The sequence below is a fragment of the Pipistrellus hanaki genome (genome assembly GCF_964339955.1).
Source record: "Pipistrellus hanaki genome assembly, chromosome: 11".
Taxonomy (NCBI): domain Eukaryota; kingdom Metazoa; phylum Chordata; class Mammalia; order Chiroptera; family Vespertilionidae; genus Pipistrellus; species Pipistrellus hanaki.
This window is the reverse complement of record NC_140513.1, coordinates 66,617,071-66,639,648: the sequence shown is the minus strand read 5'-3', so window position 1 is coordinate 66,639,648 and position 22,578 is coordinate 66,617,071. Positions and strand designations below refer to the sequence as shown.

At 44.7% G+C, this 22,578-nt stretch overlaps 1 protein-coding gene across 11 annotated transcripts in view; it reads left to right on the top strand.

Moving 5' to 3' along the window:
- The window catches only part of AOPEP (aminopeptidase O (putative)), a 321,147-nt gene that overhangs the window by 68,230 nt on the left and 230,339 nt on the right, over positions 1 to 22,578 (top strand). For all 11 annotated transcript variants that reach the window (XR_014796325.1, XM_084898956.1, XM_084898955.1 and 8 more), the window contains exons 4-5: positions 6,202 to 6,355; positions 14,479 to 14,724. Coding sequence is in view for 10 of the 11 variants with exons in the window: in XM_084898956.1 (XP_084755082.1) it covers positions 6,202 to 6,355; positions 14,479 to 14,724 (400 nt within the window). In the remaining variant the exon portion in view is untranslated. The remainder of the gene's footprint in view (positions 1 to 6,201; positions 6,356 to 14,478; positions 14,725 to 22,578) is intronic.

Genomic DNA, 22,578 nt, shown 5'->3' with positions numbered 1-22,578 from the left:
TTTGATACATGAATATATTGTGAAATGGTTACCACAAAAAGGTTAGTTAACACATCTAAACCACATAGTTTTATTGTGTGTGATGAGAACTCTGAAGATTTACTCTCTTAGCAACTATAAAATGTACAATATAGTATTGTTAATTATATACAATATAGTATTGTTAACAGACACCTTGCAGTGCATAACATCCCCAGAACTTATTTATTTTACAACCAGAAGTTTCCATCCTTTGAACATCCTCACTCATTTCCCCTCAATGTCTTCCCAAACCCCTACCTCTGTAGTCACCAATCTATTTTCTGTTTCTGAGTTTGGTGTTTTGTTTTTGTTGTTGTTGTTGTTTTTTAGATTCCACATATAAGTGAGATCTCATACAGTATTTATAGATTCCACATATAAGTGAGATCTCATAGAGTATTTACCTTCCTCTGTCTGAGTTATTTTATTTAGCATAATGTTCTCCAGGTCTATCCATGTTGTCACAAATGCACAATGTAAGGATTTTCTTTTTTATGTCTGAACAAATTTTATATAAAGAAAATATATATATTTTCTTTTATCTGGTCATTACTCTGGAAGTTAGATTGTTTCTATGTCTTTTTTAAAAATATATTTTATTTATTTATTTTTACAGAGAGGAAGGGAGAGGGATAGAGAGCTAGAAACATCGATGAGAGAGAAACATTAATCAGCTGCCTCCTGCACACCCCCTACTGGTGTTGTGCCCACAACCAACATACATGCCCTTGACCGGAATTGAACCTGGGACCTTTCAGTCCACAGGCCGACGCTCTATCCACTGAGCCAAACCGGTTTCGGCTGTTTCTATGTCTTGATCTTTGAAAATAATGCTTCAATGAACATGAGAATGCAGATATAGTTTTGAGATAGTGATTTCATTTCCTTTGGATAAATACTCATAAGTAGAATTGCTTAATCAGATGGTAGTCCTAATTTATATATATATATATCACATTTTCTTTATCTGGTCATTACTCTGGAAGTTAGATTGTTTCTAAGTCTTGATCTTTGAAAATAATGCTGCAGTGAACATGAGAGTGCAGATATATATAGTTTTGAGATAGTGATTTTATTTCCTTTGGATAAATACCCATAAGTAGAATTGCTGAATCAGATGGTAGTCCTATTTTTAATTTTTTGAGAAACCTTCATACTTACTATCTTCCATAGAAGCTGGATCCTTTTCTCCACATCCTTGCCAACACTTGTTATCTCGTCTTTTTTCTTTTCATTTTAAAATCATTTTTATTTTAGTTTTTAAATGTATTTTATTGATTTTTTACAGAGAGGAAGAGAGGATAGAGAGCTAGAAACATCAATGAGAGAGAGTCATTGATCAGCTGCCTCTTGCACCCACCCCCCACTGGGGATGTGCCCTCAACCAAGGTGCATGCCCTTGACCGGAATCGAACCCGGGGCCCTTCAATCCACAGGCTGACGCTCTATCCACTGAACCAAATCAGTTTTGGCTCATGATATGAATGTTAATACACTTGAAGTTGTCCCAGAGGCTCTTTACACTATTTTCATTTTTTTAAATTCTTTTTTCTTTATACTGTTTTGATTGAGTGTTTTTTGCTTCAATATATTCCAAATTGTTGATTTGATTCTTAGCTTCATCAACTCTACTGTTGATTCCCCCTAAATTATTCTTCATTTCATTTAGTGTATCCTTCATTTCTCACTGGTCCTTTTTTATGCTGTTGAGGTCCTCACTAAGTTCCTGGAGCCTCCTTATAACCAGTGTTTTGAACTCTGCATCTAGTAGATTACTTGTCTCCATTTTGTTTAGTTCTTTTTCTGAAGTTTTTTTTATTTTTTCTTTTGGGACATATTTCTTTGTTACCTTATTTTGGCAGCCTCCCTGTGTTTGTTTCTGTGTATGAGGTAGATCTGCTACATCTCCCAGGCTTGGTGGAGTGGCCTCATGTAGTAGATGCCCTGTATGGCCCAGTGGCACAGCCTCCACAATCTCCTAAGCTGCACACTCAAGGTATGTCCCCACGTGGGCTGTGTAACCCTCCTCTTGTAGTTGGGCCTTGATTACTATTGGCATGTCAATGGGAGGGATTTACCCCCAGGCCAATCAGCTGCAAAAACTGTCTGTGACCACCAACCACCAACTTCCAATCACCATGGATGATCAGTTGTGCTGTGGCCCACCCCACAGAGCAAGAACTACTTCAGTAAGGTTCGGCTACCCACTGAGTCAGTCTTTTACCAGGTGTATCAGTTAATAATGTGGATTTTGTAATCAAAGAAAACATAATTTCAAGAGAAACATGAAAAGTGCTTTATTCAAAGTAATGTCCATCGCTAGCTACTTATTTCTCCCATCTTTCAGGTAATTTGTGGAAACCATCCCCATAGAACTTTTCTTGTTTTGAGGCAAACCATTCAGAGACCCAATTTTCCACTACTTTGTATGTTTTGAAGTGCTGCTCAGAAAGTACGTGTGCCATCTATTGGAACAAGTGGTAATCTGAAGGAGTAAGGTCTGTTGAATACCACAGGTGGGTTAATACTTCCCAGGCAAGATTTTTTGAAATATCATGAAGCAAAATTACTTTGCTGTGTCTTCTGGCACATTCTGGTCATTTTATAATCAAAGCGTAGTTCCAATTCATTATTTGTTGTCAGTAGCAATCAGTATTAATAGTTTCACCTGGTTTTAGAAGCTCATAATACACCACACCTTCCTGATCCCACTAAATGCAAAGCATTGTCTTCTTTCTGAAGTGATTTGGCCTTGCAGTCAATGTTGATGGTTGACCTGGATCAACTCATCATTTTGTGCATTTGGGATTCTCAAAATAAATCGACTTTTCATTGCCAGTCACAATTTGATGCAAAAAAAAGACCTTCTTTCGTGCTGTTGAAGCAACATTTTATTAATGACTTTTCGGTTTTCCATTTGTCTTGTTCAGTTGATGTGGCACCCATTTTCTTTCCTTTACAATCTTTCCCATTGCTTGTAAACGATCGGAAATTGATTTCTGAACAATGTTTAATCTTTCTGCAAGTTGTTTTTGAGTTTGACATGCATCTTCATCCAATAATACTTATAATTGTTGGTCTTCAGACTTTTTCGGTTGACCTGGACATTCTTTGTCTTTCTCATCAAAATCATTACTTTAAAGCGTTTAAACCAGCGTTCACAAGTATCTTGAGATGGAGCATGTTCACCATAAGCTTCCCGAAGTATACAATAACTTTCAGCAGCACTTTTCTTCAAAATAAAGTAATGAAGTACAACTTTCCGTAAATGCTCTTTTTTTGGCACAAAATTTGACATTTTTAAACACAAAAATATCTATGATGTTAACACCTTCAGCAAATTTGACATATGAAGTTTTGAAGCTTGTTGTCAATACAAGAAAATAGCATACATATCCAATTGCATATATATCAACATATGTGTAATTCCATCTACTGAAAAAAATCCGCATTATTACTTGGTATACCTAGTATGTGTGTGACTTATGAAGGTGGTTGGAGAGTGATGCTTCATCATTGTCTGAAACTATTCACTGGGTGCGCTGGCTCTGTGACCTCCAGGGAGGTGCAATTCAAGGCCAACCACTGCCCAGGGCCACCCAGCATTAGCTACAAAGTGGTCTGCAAATGGCTGCTACTTGTTCTGGGCTTGGAGTTGCCCAGGAGAGGCCAAGCTATGAACCAAGGCCAGGTGCTGCTTGGTTGAGAGATTTTAGGAAAATTTGAAGCATTAGCCAAGACAGGCCATTGGTATGGAAAAGCCAATGGAAACAGCTTGGGTGGGCCTGAAAGTTGGGTGGGGCAGAGCCTCAGAAAATCACTGTGGTGGGGAAAACAGTGTTAGCCGGGTTGATGGAGACTCTGACTGCCAGCTCTGAAGGGGAGGGATCATCAAAGGAATAATGGCTTTTGCCAACACTTCAGTCTGGGAGAAAGCTACCCCACCCTCAGCTCTTGCTCAGCAAATAATTCAGTTCCTCCCCATCTGCCTCTGTTGTCCTTTAAGCTGCTGTCCAGCATTAGAGCTCAGAGGGAATGAGTCTGAGTAAGTCTGCATGTGGACCCTTTATGATGAACTATCTGGGACTCCAGCAGCCTCTGTGTCATTCAGCCATGATCCTTGGCTGATTTTTTTTTTTTTAAATATACTTTATTGATTTTTTTTACAGAGAGGAAGGGAGAGGAATAGAAAGTTAGAAACATTAATCAGCTGCCTCCTGCACACACTCCATGGGGATGTGCCCGCAACCAAGATACATGCCCTTGACCGGAATCGAACCTGGGACCTTTTAATCCGCAGGCTGGTGCTCTATCCACTGAGCCAAACCGGTTTCGGCCCTTGGCTGATTTTTATAGCCAGAAGTTATGAGGACTTCTTTTCCTGACACTGGTAACCTGGGCTGATGTCCTGGGGATGGGACCTATCACTTCTCAGCGGGGAATTCAGGGGGGAATCTCTGTGGCCGAAATATCTCTCATGATTTTTCTCTGCCATATGTGGGTGTGGGACCAGCTTTTTCCCTGTCTCTACCCCTCCTACCAGTCTTGATTTGGCTTCTTCAATTCCCTAGTTGTAGGACTTCCAATCAGCCAGATTTCAGGCAGTTCTGAGTGGAATGGTGGTTTTCTATAGTTTAGTTTTAATTATAATGTGGTTGGGAGGAGGGAAGTACCCATTTCATGTTTACCTACCCTGCCATCTTGCCCAAAGTCTCTCATCTTTAAAGAGGAGCGTGCCTTACCCTGGCTGGTGTGGTTCTGTTGGTTGGAGCATCATCCTGTGCACAGGATTGATTGAAGGGTCACAGGTTTGATTCTAGATCAGGGTACATACCCAGGTTTTGGGTTTGACCCAGGTTGGGATACTTACTGGTGCACTCACTGTTTGATGTTTCTCTCTTATAGTGATGCTTTTCTCTCTCTTTCTCCCTTCCTCTTTTGGTAAAATCAATTTTAAAAATAAAACTGGTGTGTTTTTTGTTTTTGTTTTTGTTTTTAAAAGGAGCACCCATGGACACAGATAGTGGGGTGGTGAGGGCCTGGGGTCGGAGGTGGGGATGGGCTGGAGAAGTCGATGGGGTTAATGAGGGACTGAAAGAGAGTCTAGGTTGTGTTACTCTAATGGAACATGAGGAGAATGAGGAGTGGAGAACTGTGTTCGATAATATGAGGTGATAGTAATTCCTCTTAAGACAATTTATAGCACATACTCAGAGAAAAATACTATGGGAAATCAGGTTGTATGACACATTCAGATTTCAAAAACATTAAAATCATTTTTCTATCTCAGAAGTAAGGCAGTATTGTGTTACAAGTTATCAATCATTTATTCCTTGGTAAAAGCCTTCTCTAAGGTGTGGACTAACTGGCGGGCACACCCCTGGCTGGGGTGGGGAGCCCCAACTGTAAGTCCAGCCTTGTTACAACTAGCTGGGACTCCTTGGCTCCATGGAACCTTTCCAGGCCTGCTTTTCACCTGCTCAGTGAGGAAAGGGGGAGCAGCCAGTATATTAACAGATTAAAAAGGATGAGGAATATGAGACCTGAACTTCCACAGTTAATTAGTTTCAGAGTTGGGGCTAAAACCTAGGTATCTCCTTTCTCTAGTGTCATTGTATTCTACTATATCCATTTTAGATGGGCTTGAATTGAATTCAGACAAAAGAGTTTAGCAGAATAGAAGTGATAATTCATTTGTTTATTAATCATCCATCCACTCATTCAACTGAGCATCTATTTTTATTTCTTATTTTTATTTTTTTATGCCAAGTACTGTATTAGGCAATAGGATGAATAAGATATATATATATTTTTTGGTCTCTATAGAAGCATACAACCTATACTTTTTTTGTGTTTGCAGCTATTAGTGATCACCTCAACCACCAGTTAACTCAGGAACTCCAGGTCTTATATTCCTCATTCTTTTTATCTGTTAATATATTGGGCTGGTCCCCCATTCCTTACATTTATAGCCTCGCTTGAATGGCTTCAAACTGATGCTTGGAATAGATCCAAACCTCCCTGGTTGCCCTGAAACTATCATCTCTCTTCCTGAGACCTGGAATAGTGCCCCTTCAGTTGACACGGCCCACCTCCAAGAACTGGCTCATACGAACCATCTTAGGACACAAGTTCTTTAATGGCCTGGTCTCATTATCATTTTTCTCTTTCTGTTTATAGGGTGCTCAAGCTGGTATTACTACGTAACCATGCCAATGCCAGCCTCCACCTTCACAATTGCAGTCGGACCCTGGACAGAAGTGAAGCCAGAGACCTGCTCACCACATGACCTGGAAGCAGAGTGGTCCCTCTCGCCGCCCGAGGCTGACTTCAGGTTTGTGTTTGGGATGTTGCTGGAAAACAGACACTCCAGGGAGCAGAATGATGCACTTATTCTAAGCACTGGGGATGTGAGTAGTCCCAAACTGTGGTTACTCAAAGCAGGAAAAGCCCTGCTGGGAGGGAAAGAGAGTTGAGAGGTAGACATGTGGGCATATTGTTTATGCGGAAAGAACAATAAAATAAAATAAATGTATAAGAAATCTTCTGTGAAGTCAGGTGAAATATTTTTGTATATTTGGTTAAGTCAACAGGAACTTCAGATCCAAAACTTTCTCTTCCTACGCCTCTTAACTTTGGGTTTCAGAGCTTATTTAGTAAAAAACACAACAAAAATAAGCTGCTGTTGGATGGATTCCTTTGTAAGCCCCTCTGACTGCTGTTAGCAGTGCATTTGTGGGAAGCCTGGGAGCATAGGACCCAAGGAAGCCGTCACAGGCCTTTGGGTTATGAGAATCCTCCTGGGTTAGGGCTCTGTCCCCTTCAGTAGCAATTCCTTCTATTTCAGAGTTGATCAGAGAAAATCGGCTTAAACTTTTAAAAAATTAGTATAGGCCATTAGGTATGTGAGAATAAACAAGTCATCTTTTCTGTCAAAGAAAATTTTTAGACATCCGCCATTTTGGACCTCATGACTTGGCAGCCGCCATGTTGGCCAAATGGCTTGCAGCTCCCCTGGGGGCCACCCTTTGAATTAGCCAGTTGGAAAGACTATGTACCTGAGCTCCAATCAAGAGTGAAGAACAGGTCTCATGCATCAGGGATTATAAAGCCAAGCAGACAGTCTGCTCAGTGTGCACGCGCTTCGTAGACCATGTGTGTGCACCCTGCTACGTAAAAGTCAATATGTTTGTCTTGCTGCCTGGCTCCCAAGTGTTTTGTATTCTACCAGGACCCCTGACTTGGGGGGCTCGCCTTACTTCTAACAGCTATTCACTTGCTGCCTTCCCAGATGTTCAGCTATTTTGAGAAGGGGAATGCACGTACCAGGCATGGGAGTGTGCTGGCCATGTCGTGTGGTATCGCGCTTCATTCTAGAACTTTTATATCCAGCTCAGTTTAATCATTTTCCTATTTACAGGTAGTCACTAAGTCAGTCCCTTCAGGTGGAGAACGCCCAAAGGCTCGGGACAGAGAGTTAGCTCATCCTTGAGAGCCAGCTAAGATACGCTCGTAGGACAAATCCCTTTTGTGTTGGTTTTGTTTTGCCAGGTTGCTTTTGCACTGACGGTGGTGGTTGGTGTCTTTCAAAGACAAAGCCTTTGAGCCCTCTCTTACGATGGGCATGTCTTATTGCCTACCTACTGCTTTTTGGAGGAAGGGAGGTGATTTCCACTTCTTACTTAGTAACTTACCTATTCTGGGCTATCTTCCCTGATCTATATAGAGTATCCTAGATTGCTTTTTGAGTTGTACTTATGCACTCTTGAGGGAAGAAGAGAATTGTAGACAGAAGTGACCTATGTTATTTTCACATGGGAATGTTGAATTGTTTGTGAGACCTAATGCCCTCTTCCCCTGTCACTGAAATCCCACAGTAGACCTCATTTTGCAATTCTGGGGAGTCCGATTTCTGAGTAGGGAGGACAGCTGCCTAGGGTAGTCACCTGGATCCACAATACACTTGGTATGAGCGAGAAATAAATTGTTTGTGTTAAGTGACTAAGGTACTGGGGTTGTGAGTTATTGCAGCATATCCTAGCCTGAATTGATGCAGAAGCCATTGGATGTTTGAAATCCAAGAAAGTCTTGATTTAAATGTCATCTTGATTAGTTCTTAGGATAAGCCTATATGATAGATAGGTTTTATTATCTCTATTTTATAGGTAAAATAACGACGCTGGGACTTGTTCATGCCTCCTGAGTTACAAGACCTGGATTTATATCCGGGCTGAACCCTCTGGAGAGTGGTTCAGACTCTTACCTGGGAACTTTTAAAAATTGTGCATAATACCCATGCCCCACCTGGAGTCTGGTCCACTCTCACCGGGAGAGTCAGTGCCAGGACCGAGTCACTGTTAGCAATTTGAATGATTCATGTTGTAACAGAAAATAGGAGGCGAGAGCACTACCTTTGAGCCTGGAGGTGCCATCCCTGTTGGCTAAGTAAGTCTCTTTGGGGAAAACCATCCTTCCCTGTAGAATACAGAGCTCGCTGGGGGCGTGGCGAGGAGGGAGTTTCTCGGTTTCTTCCTGGGAAGGAGCATCCTGCTCTTCACGCACAGCGCGGCCTGGTTCTCTGTCAGAGGTGTGCCGTTATAAAATGTGTGCCTCAGGAAGGCTAGGGGAAGGCGGAGAAAGACATCTGTTATTCTGTCCGCGGGCCATGTCCCAGAGATCCAAGTGGGGAGAAGGCAGCAAGCATCTCCTGTGCGTGCTCTGCTGCCCGGAAGCCGCTGAGATGGCTGTGCACTCCTCTGGCATCCATGACTGCGAAGGAGGAGCACATGGCAGGTGATGGGGATTCTGGGAAGACAGGACTTCTGTATCCCTGTTAGGGTTTAGGGGATGGGGCAAACACAACCCCTCTCTTGTCCTCCTGAGTTCAGAACCAATTGAGAGACAGGAGAACAAAAGAAAGGTTTTATTATTGACAGAAGCTGGACGAGGGAAGGCGCAGGTGTACAGGGTTAACGGGCTTTCTAATACTCCCTCTCCAAATTAGACAGGCCTCCCCCAGCTGGCCCACTGCTAGCCTCCACGGCACCGATGCACACAGCCCGCCTAAGAGGTAAGGGGCCCCCTCTGTGGGCAAGCAGAGGCTAGTCCAGAGGGACCCCGCCAGTCAGATCAGCTGGAGACCAGGGCCTGGGCACACTGCAGGGCCGCCTGTCCTGGTTGGAAAACAGGAGGTCTGGTGGGTGAAGTCCCTCCCGCACTCCCTTCCGTGTCTGACATGCTACGACTAAGTTTTCCCTTCATTTATCACTGTGCTTGTCCGTCAGAAATGTGCTGCTGATAGAATAATAGCTTACATTTGCTTAATCCTTCCCCGGCTGCGTGCTTCATGTGTGCTGTCTTTAGTCATCAGAGGGTGGCTTTGTGTTTTGATCCATTAAATCTCTGGCTCTACGCTAAGTTTGCCAACAAAGGTGCTCTGAAGTGCCAACTGCACTGTTTTTGGTTATGTTCACATCTGGTCCCCTTGTCTCTCCCAACCCCCCTTTCTACCTCAAACCTTCCTAAGACCACTAGTTCAGTTCACAGAAATGTAACTTTTACAGGGGCCTTAGATACTGTAGGCTTTTATTTGCCTAATGTGTTCATCTGGGTCCCAGAAATTTGGCCAAAGTATTGGTCACTGGACTTTTGTTTGTTGTTAATCCTCACCCAAGATTTTTTTTTCCCCCCCTTTGATTTTTAGAGAGAGTGGAAGGGAGGGAAGGAAGGAGAGAGAGAGAGAGAAAGAGAGAAAAGAGGGGGTTGTCTCCCGCATTTGCCCAACTAGGGCCAGGGATCAAATCTGCAACCCAGGTATGTGCCCTTCCTTCGACCAGAAATTGAACCACAATCTTTCTGTGGATGGGCCAATGCTCTACCCATTGAGCAACACTGGCCAGGGCTGGTCACTGAATCTCTGATCCCTGTCCATGTGGGCCAAATTATAGGGAGAGCAGTCCTCTTCCAGCTCCAGTTCCTCGTGTGCTCCAGCCCACTCTGGATGAGCATTTTGGTAAATACATTAATTATAAGGCACTTAGACAAACTGTGGAAAATTTATTAATTTTATTTGGCTGCAGTATTCTTTCTCCAGCCACCAGGAAATCTTTGTATTAAGTTTTACCTCTCGAGGCCTTTGTTAAAGCATTGCCTTCACTTTGGGGCTATCCAGATTAAGCAGGACTCTTGGATAAAGTCGGAGGAGTTCAGGAAAAATGGTGAAAAGCGTGGAACACAGGCACACAGAGCCTGGAAGAGCCTGGGCGGGGGGTGCCGAGGCACTCACTCTGTCAAAGGGCAGACGTGGCAGAGGCTGCAGAGCCGGCGAAGAGGGGGACCGAGAGGCCAAGGCCTTGTTTCCATCTCCTTAGGTAGAAGGAATGGCAGAGAGAAATCACAGGGAACTCCAGCGTCCGGAGCACCTTCCTTGGGGGACCTTCCCAGGCCTCTCGGCTGGTTATTTGTCCAGCCTTTGCTCCCCTAGGGTGTTTCGGCTTTCTGCCCCGTATTGCACACATCTCATTTTGCTTTTTAATATACTGAATGTTCGCAGACAACACTCCAGCTTGCAGATATCATGTGTGTGGCCTTCACTGTCAGCCACCCGCTGCGGGGCAGGTGGTGGTAGTTTGAGCACCTGTGATTTTTAGGAAGCATTTTCTCTGCCAGCTGAAACATGTTAACAAATTGTGTAAACATTGGACTGTGTCACTAAACTAATCAGAATCTAACATTTTTTTCTTCTAATAAAGCTGTAAACTCCCCAAAGGTCAGGTCAGCGTCTTACGTGTAGGTCTGACAGGGCCGCTCCGCGTGGATGCTCGGGAAGAGCAGGGATGCAGGAGACAGTGACTGAGTCCGCACCGTGAGCCCGGGGAGGCTTGTGGGAAAAGGCGGTGCATTCCCCAGGGAGACTTTCCAGTAATTTCTTTTGAACCCAGGACAGAGGACCGTTTGTGCCGGGGTTCAGCACAGCGCTGTCTGAAACAGGAGAGGGCGGCAGGAGAACCTCCGGAGGCGGGGTCCAGTCCTGTGGGTCTGAGTCAGACATGGCCACCCCCGCTCCTTGGAGGGACCCCTTGTGAAGTCGTCTCGGCCAGCATCCTGTGAGAGGGAACCAATGTCTGGTGCCCATCAGTTAGCAGCCGAATGTGGTTCCACCCTTCTTCCCACTCCGGGCAGGATTAATAGGCGGCACTGTCAAGGAGAAACAGACACTGGAGAATCAAGGGCCGCTGAGCTCAGCTTTGGAAAAACTGTAGGACCCAAATTTACCTAAGAAGCAAAATAAGGTTTAATGGAGAAGAGTCAGGAGGGGGGAGCTTATGAAGACTCCTGCTGTGATGAATAGTGCTTATTGCTTAGGAATGTTGTGTGCATTATCTGGGAAATGTATGGAAAGTATTCAGAGTAGTGCTTGGCGCATAGTAAATCCTATATAATCTTATACAATAAAGAGGTAATATGCAAATTGATCCTCACTCCAACACACAAGATGGCCGCCCCCATGTGGTCAAAGATAGTCACCACAAGATGGCCGGCAGGGGAGGGCAGTTGTGGGTGATCAGGCCAGCAGGGGAGGGCAGTTGGGAGGGACCAGGCCTGAAAGGGAGGGCAGTTGGGGGGACAAGGCCTGCAGGAGAGGCAGTTAGGGGCAATTGGACTGGCAGGGGATGGCAGTTAGGGACAACCAGGCCTGCAGGGGAGGGCAGTTGGGGGCAATTGAGCCAGCAGGGGAGCAGTTAGGCCTTGATCCAGCTGGCAGGGGAGAGATTAGAGGGTGATCAGGCTGGCAGGCAGAAGTGGTTAGGGGCAATCAGGTAGGCAGGCAAGCAAGCAGTTGGGAGCCAGCAGTCCTGAATTGTGAGAGGGATGTCCTGAAGATGCCTCTTCACCTCTAATTTTCCCATTATTTAATGTCTCTGCAAACTTTTCAATGGAGAGTGCAATCTTAAATTACCATAGCATGATGCATACCCATATAAACACACTAGGAGAAGGTATTGTGGTGGTTAATTTAATAAATGATTTTTCGCTTTGTGAGAGCTGTCATTTAATTGATGCTCCAGCACAGTACTGAACCTTACGTGGACACTGAACCTTTCGGTTAAATGTTTACCAACAGGCACCTATTCTCACTTTCTCCAAAAAGCAAGGTTATCATCCAGGGACGTTGGCAAGCTTAACAATTATATTCTCCCTGTCACCTTAACCTGGGCGAAGTATTTACGAGACTTCCCCCATTATTTTTTCCCTCAGCTGTGGCCAAATCGCATGGGTGCTGGGAGCTGCCTTCTCTGTACCACACGGCGGAGGGCAAGGCTTCTCTCCATCACTCTGCGGACCTCCTGGGCAGTCAGTGCTGACCTTGGGTGGGTGAAAGGCACTTCAGAAATCTGGAGAAGCATCATTGTTACAGATCTCCCATATTGGAATGTACCAGTATTTTAAGTTTTTTTTTTTTTTTTTTTTTTTTTAATTCTCAGTGGATCTAATAAACCTCATAACTAGGAATATAATTTATAAATTAAAAGTAGAGGACTTTCCTTATCCTATCTAAAAAAAGAGGGAATATGCTAATTGACCATCACTCCATCACAAAGCTGGCTGCACCCAAAGCTGAGGTCCAATTCCCATAAGCAATCAGTAGGGACCTGAGGCTATGCCCTCTCCTGCCCCATGGGACTTGACAGGGGACCTCAGGCTGTGTCCCCCACCTGGCAAAGCTTGACAGGGGACCTCAAGGTGTGCTTCCCATCCTGGTGCCGGGCTAGGGGATCTCAGGCTGCTCCCCCCGCCCCAGTACTATGTCAGGGCACCTCAGGCCTCACCCTCAGACTGCAACCCCCACCCAGCGGGACTTGACAGGAGACCTCAGGCCACGCCCCTTTGCCCCAGCACCGGGCCAGGGGACCTGAGGCTGCACCCCCCTGCCTGGCTGGGCTTGACTGGGGACCTTAGGCGGTGCCCCCCACCCAGCAGGGCTTGACAGGGGACCTCAGGCCATGCCCCCCACCTGGCAGGGCTTGACGGAGGACTTCAGGCATGCCCCCTACACCAGTCTAGGCTGCGGGACCTCAAGCCATGCCCCCTGTCCTGGTGCTGGGCCAGAGGACCTGAGGTTACGCCCCCTGCCCAGCAGGGCTTGATAAGGGTCAGACTGTCTGGGTCTGTATCTAGCCCAATGTGGTGGTGGGGGGTGGGGGCGCGCGCAGCTGGGTCTGGGTCTCACGTGATTTTGAGGTGCATGTGGGTGGGTAGGGACTTGACTCTGGGTCCCATGGTGAGCCCCAGACTCTGGCAGGAGGAAGGTTTTCATATACATTTTACTAATTTTCTTCCATCTCTGACACTTCTATTATAGAGAAAGGGCAAATAGCAATATTAAATTATTTTCTCTAAGTAATCCCCTTTTAATGTGCATGAATTTTGTGCACTGGGTCACTAGTGTTTGAATAAAGGGCCTGTTAACAAGTGAAAAAATAGTTCCCTTTGATGTGGATTTCTTTGCATAGATGGTTCTCTTGGGGCCTGTGAGTCAGGTTAAAGGAATTCTTTTTCAGCCCCACCTTTGGTAGAATAAAGGACAGCGGCCAGAGGGTGCAGGCTCTGATCTGTTTCTTTAAAAAGCTGATTTAGTTACATTTGTATTGAAAATGGATTGGTGAAAATCTGTACAAAAGTGCTTCTGTAGACCCAGGCCAGGATTTCAGTTGGTTAGGTCATTGTCCAAGGTTTTGGATTCAGTCCCCTGTCAGAGCACACACAGGAAGCAACCAGTGAATACTTAAATAAGTAGACCAACAAATCAGTGTCACTCTCTGTCTCCCTCCCTTCCTTTCTCTCTCTCTCTAAAATCAATCAATAATAAGTATATTGGGGGGGAAAGCGCCTCTGTATTCCTCAACAGCACACCTTTTGATGGTCTTTGTGAAGAACTGCCTAGACTACTTTTCAGTAGAATGGATTGTGCTCTTTTGAAATTGGAAGCTGTACTGTCATTTGCTTCATTGTTCTCTACCAAAACCCACGTCGTTTATTCAGCAAATTCCAGAATTCAATCTTTACTTTGGCTGCACCATCCTTTCCTTCCTGAGTTATGAATCGTCCCTGATTTGGAGAGGATTTTTTTTCCAAAGTGATATTTGAAAGTTGTTTTACTGTTTTGAGTCCTGGGGCTTTTCCCCCACTTACTCTAAAACAAGTTTTTACTACTTTCACTTAGCTTAGATTGAAATTACTCCAACAGTTGAGCACAATCAGAAGTATTTCCACCTGTGTTTTATCACGGCTGCATAGATTAGGCGACCAAAGAGCTCAAGTACGGTTTTTGCTTGGGAACCTGTGAACTGCTCTCTCCTAGAAGTTGCCCATGCCTGTGAAAGCTCCTCACCTCCACAGCGAGAAGCATCAACCTATTTACCATAAATGCATCTGTTTGTTTTATGTTGTCTCCAGGTGTGTTGGCATCTGTGGCCACGTGGAATACCCCTGCCGCTTCCAGAACCCTTCCGCCACAACCCAGGAGGTCATTCCTCATCGGGCCTTCGCCCCCGTGAGCCTCACAGGTGCCTGCCGGGAGACCCTTCTGCAGCTGCTGTGTCCTTGCCTCTCAGCAGCACACTCTGTGCTGGGGACACACCCATTCTCCCGGCTGGATGTACTCATCGTTCCTGCCAACTTTCCAAGCCTGGGGATGGCCAGGTACATTGTTCCACTGTGGCACTTGGAGAGAACGTGCTTGGGGAATTCTGTGACTGTTTCTTGCTTTTCCTGAGCTCTGACAGAGCTGTCATTTGATTAGGATGGAAGGGCCATGATTGCTTGTGCTTGGACATCTCATTGCTGCCTTGAGGGACAGTCTGTGCATAGACTCTATCATGCATGAGCCTCTGGGTGTCTTGGGCTGCATTCAGCTGCCTTAAAAATAGAATGACATTGTCGCTGGGATTCAGAAGACATGGTGTCCCCAGAGTGTTGTATGCTGGATCGTGGCTGGTCAGTGACTGGTTAGCTTAGGTGGTGAGAGCATAATGCTCATGATCCTAAGGTCATAATTCTGGGCAGGGTGACACAACCTGGTTTCAGGGCCATAGGCTGCTCGCCTAATCCTGACCAGCTGTCTCATCCCTTCTCACATCGTCACAAGGGCAATGCCTTAAGAGCCCCCGTGTCAGAGAGACTGGGATGGATCAGTGTAAATCCATCCCCACTGCTAGCAAAACAGCTCAAAGCTGGCGGCTTCCTGGGGATGGAGTGGGGGCAGGAGATGCTTGTCTTACTGCTGATGTTCAATACAATCACTGCATTGTTCTTCTTATTGTTGTCATAGTTTAGTTCCTATAAAAATCAAGACCTGCAAGTGGAACCTTTCCCTATGAATTATTTACACCTAAAATTCATTTGTTCATTCAGGAATAGCTGGATTTCACTCAGCATTGTACTTGGTTTTATTTCTGTTTGAAAATCTTAATCATTAACAGTGAATATGCTTGACTAAAGATGGGAAAAAAATAAGCTCATCAAAACATGTGACTTTAAGTTTTTCCCTATTAGTCAAGGAAATTCCTGCTGCCAATTAATTTCCATGCTTTTGAACAGCTGTCATTTGTGGTGTTTTCCCTGAAAACTGCACACATTCTTAGTAAAAACCCATGAGTAGAAAAGAACTGTCCAGAACATTTGCTTTTGATCTTTACTACATACGTATACTTTTAAAGAGCTGGCTGGCTAGTCTTAATCCTTGCAGAGGTCTGAGAAAGTCACTCAGGCTGATTTTTATCCTATATTTATGAAGATAATGGGAATGTAGGAGCTAGGATAATTATATATATTTGGTTACATGCATCATAGAATTGTCTTGGATGTCTATATATAGAATCCTTCTTAACAAGCGGGCTTCTTTGGTCTCTTTGAAGAGTCTGCTGGGCTTAATTTAAGCAGAATTATTGGCAAAGAAAGGGTCGTTCATTAAACGCATCTCATTTGTACACAGTTTTGAGGGGCCGTGTCTGTGGGGAGTTTTCAGCACTTTATGAGAGTGCAGCTTGCAGGGCATGTTTGCTCACAGTTCAGCTGACCCGAGGGAAGCCAGGCGGAGGCTCTCCAGAGGGCCTTGTTTTCTGTCGCTCCTTCCTGACCGTCTGCCTCGGCCAGGACTGGCTGACCTGCGGGCCACTCTGTAAAGCTTTTCTTTTCAAGTTTGCGTGCCCAAGCAGGTAGGCTGTGTGTTTGCTGCTTTTTGAGATATTTAAAGTGATTTAAACATGCTTAACACTGTGTTTTTAAACCAATAAGCCTAAATACCCTAAGGCTAAATGGTACTGGGCACAAATGTGAAAAATGTGATGGTAATAATAACTTAGCAGCAACAAGAGTGCTTTCATGCTGAACAGGAGAACCACACACTTAAACATTTGTGGGTTGTCAAATATCATTTTTTTCTTTTTTTTCCCCTTCTTGTTGGACTGTGGAAGGAGTTTGCCCTGGCCTAGATATTTTCCTGGGCTTAGTTACTGTTCCCCGTGTTTGAGTGGGCAGGGCTGTGGTATCTTCCACTGCCAGCGGCAGGGGCGGGAGGGGGAGCGCTCTGTTTTTCTAACTCTGACCTAAATTGATTCCACTTGTTTGGCGTCACTCTCTTGGGATGCCAACACCTTGAGCACATGTGACCAAGTGGGGTCTATGACTCAGTTGGCTCTCGGGGTCCTGCTGCCTGATTTATGGTGATGGCTTTGCTTGGGGCTCTGGAAAGCAAAGCTGGGACAAAAATGACAGTCTTCTAGGTCAATTTCGTGCCCAAAATAGAAACAGAGAAACATCAAGGCCAGTCAGAGCCATCGGAAAAGACCTTCACACTGAAACTTGTCACTGTCCTGCTTGTTCGTATGCATCAGAGATCAAAGGAGTTTCTGGTAAATTAAATGTTTTTCCCTGAGTCCACACTTTGTAAACATATATGCAAGGTTATAAATTCCACACCTTTAGACTACTATAGTGATTAGGGGTTAATCATATTGAATCACATTTTATATCATTTTAGAATTCTTTTTTTTTTTTTTTTTCGGTAAATGACATTAAAATTCCATATGAACTAAAATGGGTAAATTGTTAATAACCATGTTAAGTAGTTTTGTTTTGTTTTTAATTGGATGATATAGATAATGATTGCACTGTATTTTTAATATTATATGTCATAGGTTGTATGAATAATCTTAAAACTCTTTCTCTGAGTCTGTTTTTGAGCCTGATTCTGATATTCAGTGAAGTTAGGGAAAACATATTTGTTCAATTTGAATGTATGAAATGACAAATCAGTTTAAAAGAAGGTAAGTAATATACAAACATCTGCTTAGAATCCGGAATGCTTTTCAAACACAACAGTAACTAGAACATTTGTCAGTTCTGCATTTAATGATTTTTGACACTTAGTAATAGAATAGGTGCCCCAAATCATTAGACCTATGACCTATGAACACCCCCTCCAACCCTCTTCTGAATCACCGTTCCACGGATTAGATGCTTCCCTTCCATTCTGATTCGGAAAAAAATCACCAGTTTGTTTTTAAAACACTAGTGGAAGTTCCATTCCCATACTTCTCTCATTTCGTAAGTCCGGGCTTTGTGTTTTGCTTTATTTTTGCCTCCCGCTGATCACCACGTAAGGAGCTATGGAGGGTACAGTTTGTGGGTTGTGTGATTTGATGTCCATCTGAAGGTCTGAATGCGCTTTGAATGGCCCTCCACTGAAGAACAGCTAGTTGTCTTCGTGTGGGTGTCATGAGTGTTCCGCCCTTTCCACTGCAACTTGGTCTTTTCTTTCTTTCTTTCTTTCTTTTTTTTACAATTTATTTTCTGAATATTTGTTGTTTTTCTTCTGGTATGTCTTTTTAATTTAATTTTATTTATTTATTCTTTTTTTTTTTATTAAGGCATTATATGTGTATATTATATATCATACCACTACCACCCCCTCTCCTCCCATATATGCCCTCCCTCCCCAGAGTTTTTTGTCCATTGCAACCTGGTCTTTTCTCAGACGTCTCAGCTGGGGATTCACGAGTGAGCCTGATTTCCTAGGCATTGAGAAATGCATGAACGGATCTCATCATTATGCTTACACTCTTTGTTATAATAATAATAATGTTAGTGGGAAAATATCCTGAAACCAGATTTATGATGGTTGCTTAAAAATTAGCACCTCAGTCTTCCTTGTGAGTGCGTTTAGAATACATGCTTTGCTTCCTCATTTGTCTTTCAGCAGTCCACAGTTACATGTCACAGGGCATAATTAGGTTGGCAGAACTACCTTGCTGATATCCAAATATTCTTTTCCCCCCCCTTTCTCTATTTCACTTTCCGGCATCTCCTACAAATCATTTTTGGAGTGTTTTTTACATACGGAGCTCTGAGTAAAACTCCACATCCGTGGCCCTGCTTCATGCCCATGGTGTCAGCCTGGTCCCACAGGCAAACAAACAGCACTGCAGCGTGTGCTCACGACAAGTCACAGCGTCTGCTTTGACCTTGCCCACCGTTCCTCTGCCAGATTGTCTTGTTCATCTGTTCATTGTGTATTTATTCATTCTTGCAGGAGATTTCTGACTAATGTATGCCAATTAGGATTAATGATGCTGAGTCTACAGTGGGAATAAGATTGACGTGTTCTTTCTGTCCACATGGAACTTCCATTCTAGTCAGAGGACAAAATCAGATACATACAAACAAACAACCAAGATGTGTGCCGAGGGCAAATAAAACCAAGTCAGCGACAGAGTGACTGAGGATAGGTAGCTTTGCTTGGGTGGCGAGGCAAAAGCTCCTTTAAAGAGCGATGTTTGCAAGAGCCTGGAGAATGGGAAGAGCCAGCCTTGTGACCATCTGATTGGAAAGCAACCCAGGTTGAGGAGGTTCAAGTCCAAAGGCCCCAAGGTAGAAACCATGGAAGGGGCCGGAGGAACAGAAAGTAGCTGAAGGGCTTTCCTTCATCCCCTTCTTAAACTCATTTTTGAAGCCAGGAGCTGCCATGGTCCCTCAGGGCTTGGTCACCTGAACCACCCGCACACCATCGTGAGGAAGAGCGAGGGAAGCCAGTAAGGGATGGTGGAAGTGCTTCCAGGCAGCCAGGTGTCAGAGGGCAAGTGAGCTCTCAGCGTCCTGGGGCCAGCAGTGCCACCCCATCTCGGGACAGGCCAGCTAGAAGCTCACTGAGCTTAGCAGCTGCTGTCCTTAAGCAAAACTCTCCATTGCTAGGACATGGAGCACCTGCCTGGACCGACAGCTCTCCCTTTGTGGAGAAGGGATGAGTCTCAGATCAACAGGTTCCTTCCCTCAGAGGCTGCTGATGGATTCCTTGCAAGGTTTTTTGATACAGGGAGGGAGGCTACGTTTACATGTTTTCTCATTCTAATTTTAAGCTTTAAAAGACTGAACAAAAATAGGATTGGTAAATAAGGAGCTTCGAGAAATAATTGCCAGTTACTTAACTATCTTCAAGGTACTTCACAGTAGAGAAAAACTGTAACGCTCCCTATTACACATGGCTTATTCTTAAAAGATTTGATTGTGCAATAAAAGGCGTCGAGTAGCTCCTGACTGTTGCACGCACAGCTGTCTTAAGCACCTCAATTTGCAAATAAATGGTGTGCATGTACATGCCCAGGAATGAACATAACCAGCTCTCCCTCCCCAACCCTCCTCCTCCTGGGTTAGACAGGGTGTTGTCCTGTTTATTCTTATCTCCCAGCCAATGCGTAATAGAATCAGCAAAACACAACATGCTGGGACAAAGGGCCTCTTGTTTTCAAATCCTAACTGGGCTTCTCTCTGCCAGGAAGGAAGCAGTCATAAATTTCTGTCATTATCTTAAATAGCAAGATTTCACAGCTTTGGGAATTTTCTTTGCTTGTTCTTTGTTAGCTTCTACAATACTTGAATTTTTTGATGCCCCAAACCAAACTGCCATAGCTTGAAGCAGTCCTTTACATTCCAGGGAAGGTGACCCCGGTTTCGAGGCAGGGCGCCCCAGTCGTGATTCTTGCCTCTGGAATCCGATTTGAGCTGTAGGTTAGCGCACCTCTGTGTTTACTCAGGCTGCCCGCTCCCTCTGCTCTCCCAGGACGCGGGGGTCTGTGTGTGAGTTTCGTCTCTTTGTGATGGTTGTTCCCCAGACTAATAAATTCTCAAATTTCTTTCTGCGTGGATCGTTTTAAAAATTGAAGGACATTTCCATCCACTGTTTTCCAGTATAACTCTTATGTTTTTTCAAACGGGTGGGTGTGAATGACAGAAAGCAGCTCATGCTACCCTTCTCTTTTCTTTTTTTTTTCCTATAAAATTTTAAAGCTTTGTTCCTGGTACCACGCCATTGCTATAGTTCTGAGCAAACAGAACTGGTGAGCGGCATGGTCAGTGAGGTGGCTTATGCCCCTCACACACACCCCTTTGTTGTTTTCTTTGTGTTCATTTCTTCATTTTGTTCTCTACTTTTATTTTTCTTCTTGAGAATGTTACTTAACTTTCTTTCCCTCCTATTTTATAGTGAAGGGCTTTCCACTTCTGATGTGTTCTGGTTCTTTCATTTATTTTTCTTGAACTGGGAACTGGTATTTATAAAGTGATGTTCTTGACAGCCCTTGGCTGCAATTATTTGGGTCTCCTTGACAATACCCGTTTGTACTTAGTGAGCTGTGTGCATGCCCCATTTGTTTATGTATTGTATTTATTAATCCTCACCCGAGGATATGTTTTTATTGACTTTTAGAGAGAAGGTGAGAGAGAGATCTGTGTGTGCTAGAGACACCAATGTGAGAGAGAAACATCCTTCGGCTGCCTCCCCGTACGATCAAACCCGCAACCTAGGTATGTGCCCTAACCGGGATTCAAACCCACACCCTTTTGGTGAAAGAGACAACGCTCCAACCAATGAGTTACTGGGCAGGGCTATGCTCCATTCTTTACGGTGCAGGTGCAGGAGGATAGATGATGTCCCCAAGTCACCAGAGCTGGAAGTCAGAGAGAGAAGCCAAAGGGGCTCAGTCTGGATGGCTCGCAGAGCCTGGGAGTCAGACTTATCTGCCACCCTCTCTGAGGTGTGCGTGTCTGCCTCAGGGGCTGGCCATGGGAACCATGGAGGTCACAACCGTGGGCTCATTGGAGGCAGCCACCAAGTCACAGGAGTGTGGTGGGTCAGGCTCTCTCTCTCCTGCTGGAACAACAGGCAGAGTGAACTCATCGCTTCTGGCTCAGCCAGAATCTTCTTCTTGCCATCAAACAGCTGTGCTGCTTGTCGGATCCAGAAGTAGCATTTTATCATCATTACGCCATGATTCCTCACCCTCTGAAAGATTATGCTTAAGTGTTATTTTCTTTGAACTGTTCTCCACACGCATAGACTGACAGTCCAGCCTTCAGAGAACACTGCTGGGGCCATCCTTCAAGAGAACTTGTCAGCCTTTGAAAAGCCTTCCTGAAGCAATCATCCCTCTACCTACATTTGCAATCTTCTCTCTCTCTATTGATGTCATCATGGGCCCCTAATCTCTTCCAGCCCTTCAGCCTGAGAGGGCCATTCAGCACTACCTTTCCATTTTTCCATTGCAAAGGAAAGTTTTTTATTTCCCTCCTCCCACTTACTTCTCTGCAGAAACACCATTGCTGAATAGAGCATACACTCCCTGGGAGAAAAAGAACAATGGAATTCAATGTCAAGTTGCCGAGGTAGAATATTCCCGGTTTTGCTGGTTTCACCCCTCAAACCGCTACAAATAGTCTAAGTGAGCAGATGCTACTGGCTTCCGACGTGTTGTGTGTGTCTGTGGGCATGGAGTTGTGTGTGTATTTCCTTTAAGGCTGGACTCCTTTTGGAGGAGACCACCAACTCCAGACAGTGCTCAAGCAAGGCACGCGGATGCCTGACTTTGCTCGAGGGACCCTTACTTGTGCTGTATCACCTCCCACCCACATCTGAGCCAGGTACCAGAGGCCCGTTGGCATGATGTGGGCAAGACATTGCTGCAGCTTTACCCCACCCCTAGGATGTAACTGGAAGACCATCCCAGCTGCCTTTTCTTGAAAAGAAGTGCCCTGAAAGGCCAAAGACGTGAGGAAACACACCTTTACAAAATGGATTACTTTTTAAAAATGGATTACTTTGTGGGGTTTATGGGAACCATGCAAAAGTCCACCCTGATTTATCAGAGTGGAGCGCAGAGCAGAACATGTTACATTTCTTGGTTAACTGACCATGCTATTTATAGAGGTGACTGCTCAGAAAGTCTAGACATTGTCCAGGGGAGACAGAATGCCAGATCTGCCCTTCACCTCCCCAGTTATCTTGTTGAAAATATCCATCAGCTCTTCTCACCATGAAATGGAAATCTAGAATTTCAGTTCAGGAGAGTGTGAATGGCACCTCAGCTCCTCAGCCAGGACTTGGGGTGGGCGAGGAGGGTTTGCCTCTTAGGACCCAGCAGTGGGCCTTCGTTACTCAGCAGCCAGCTCGCTAAGTTGTGGGGGTTGTGGTTGGCAGATCCTAGTTTTTGAATTGGTTTCGTCTCA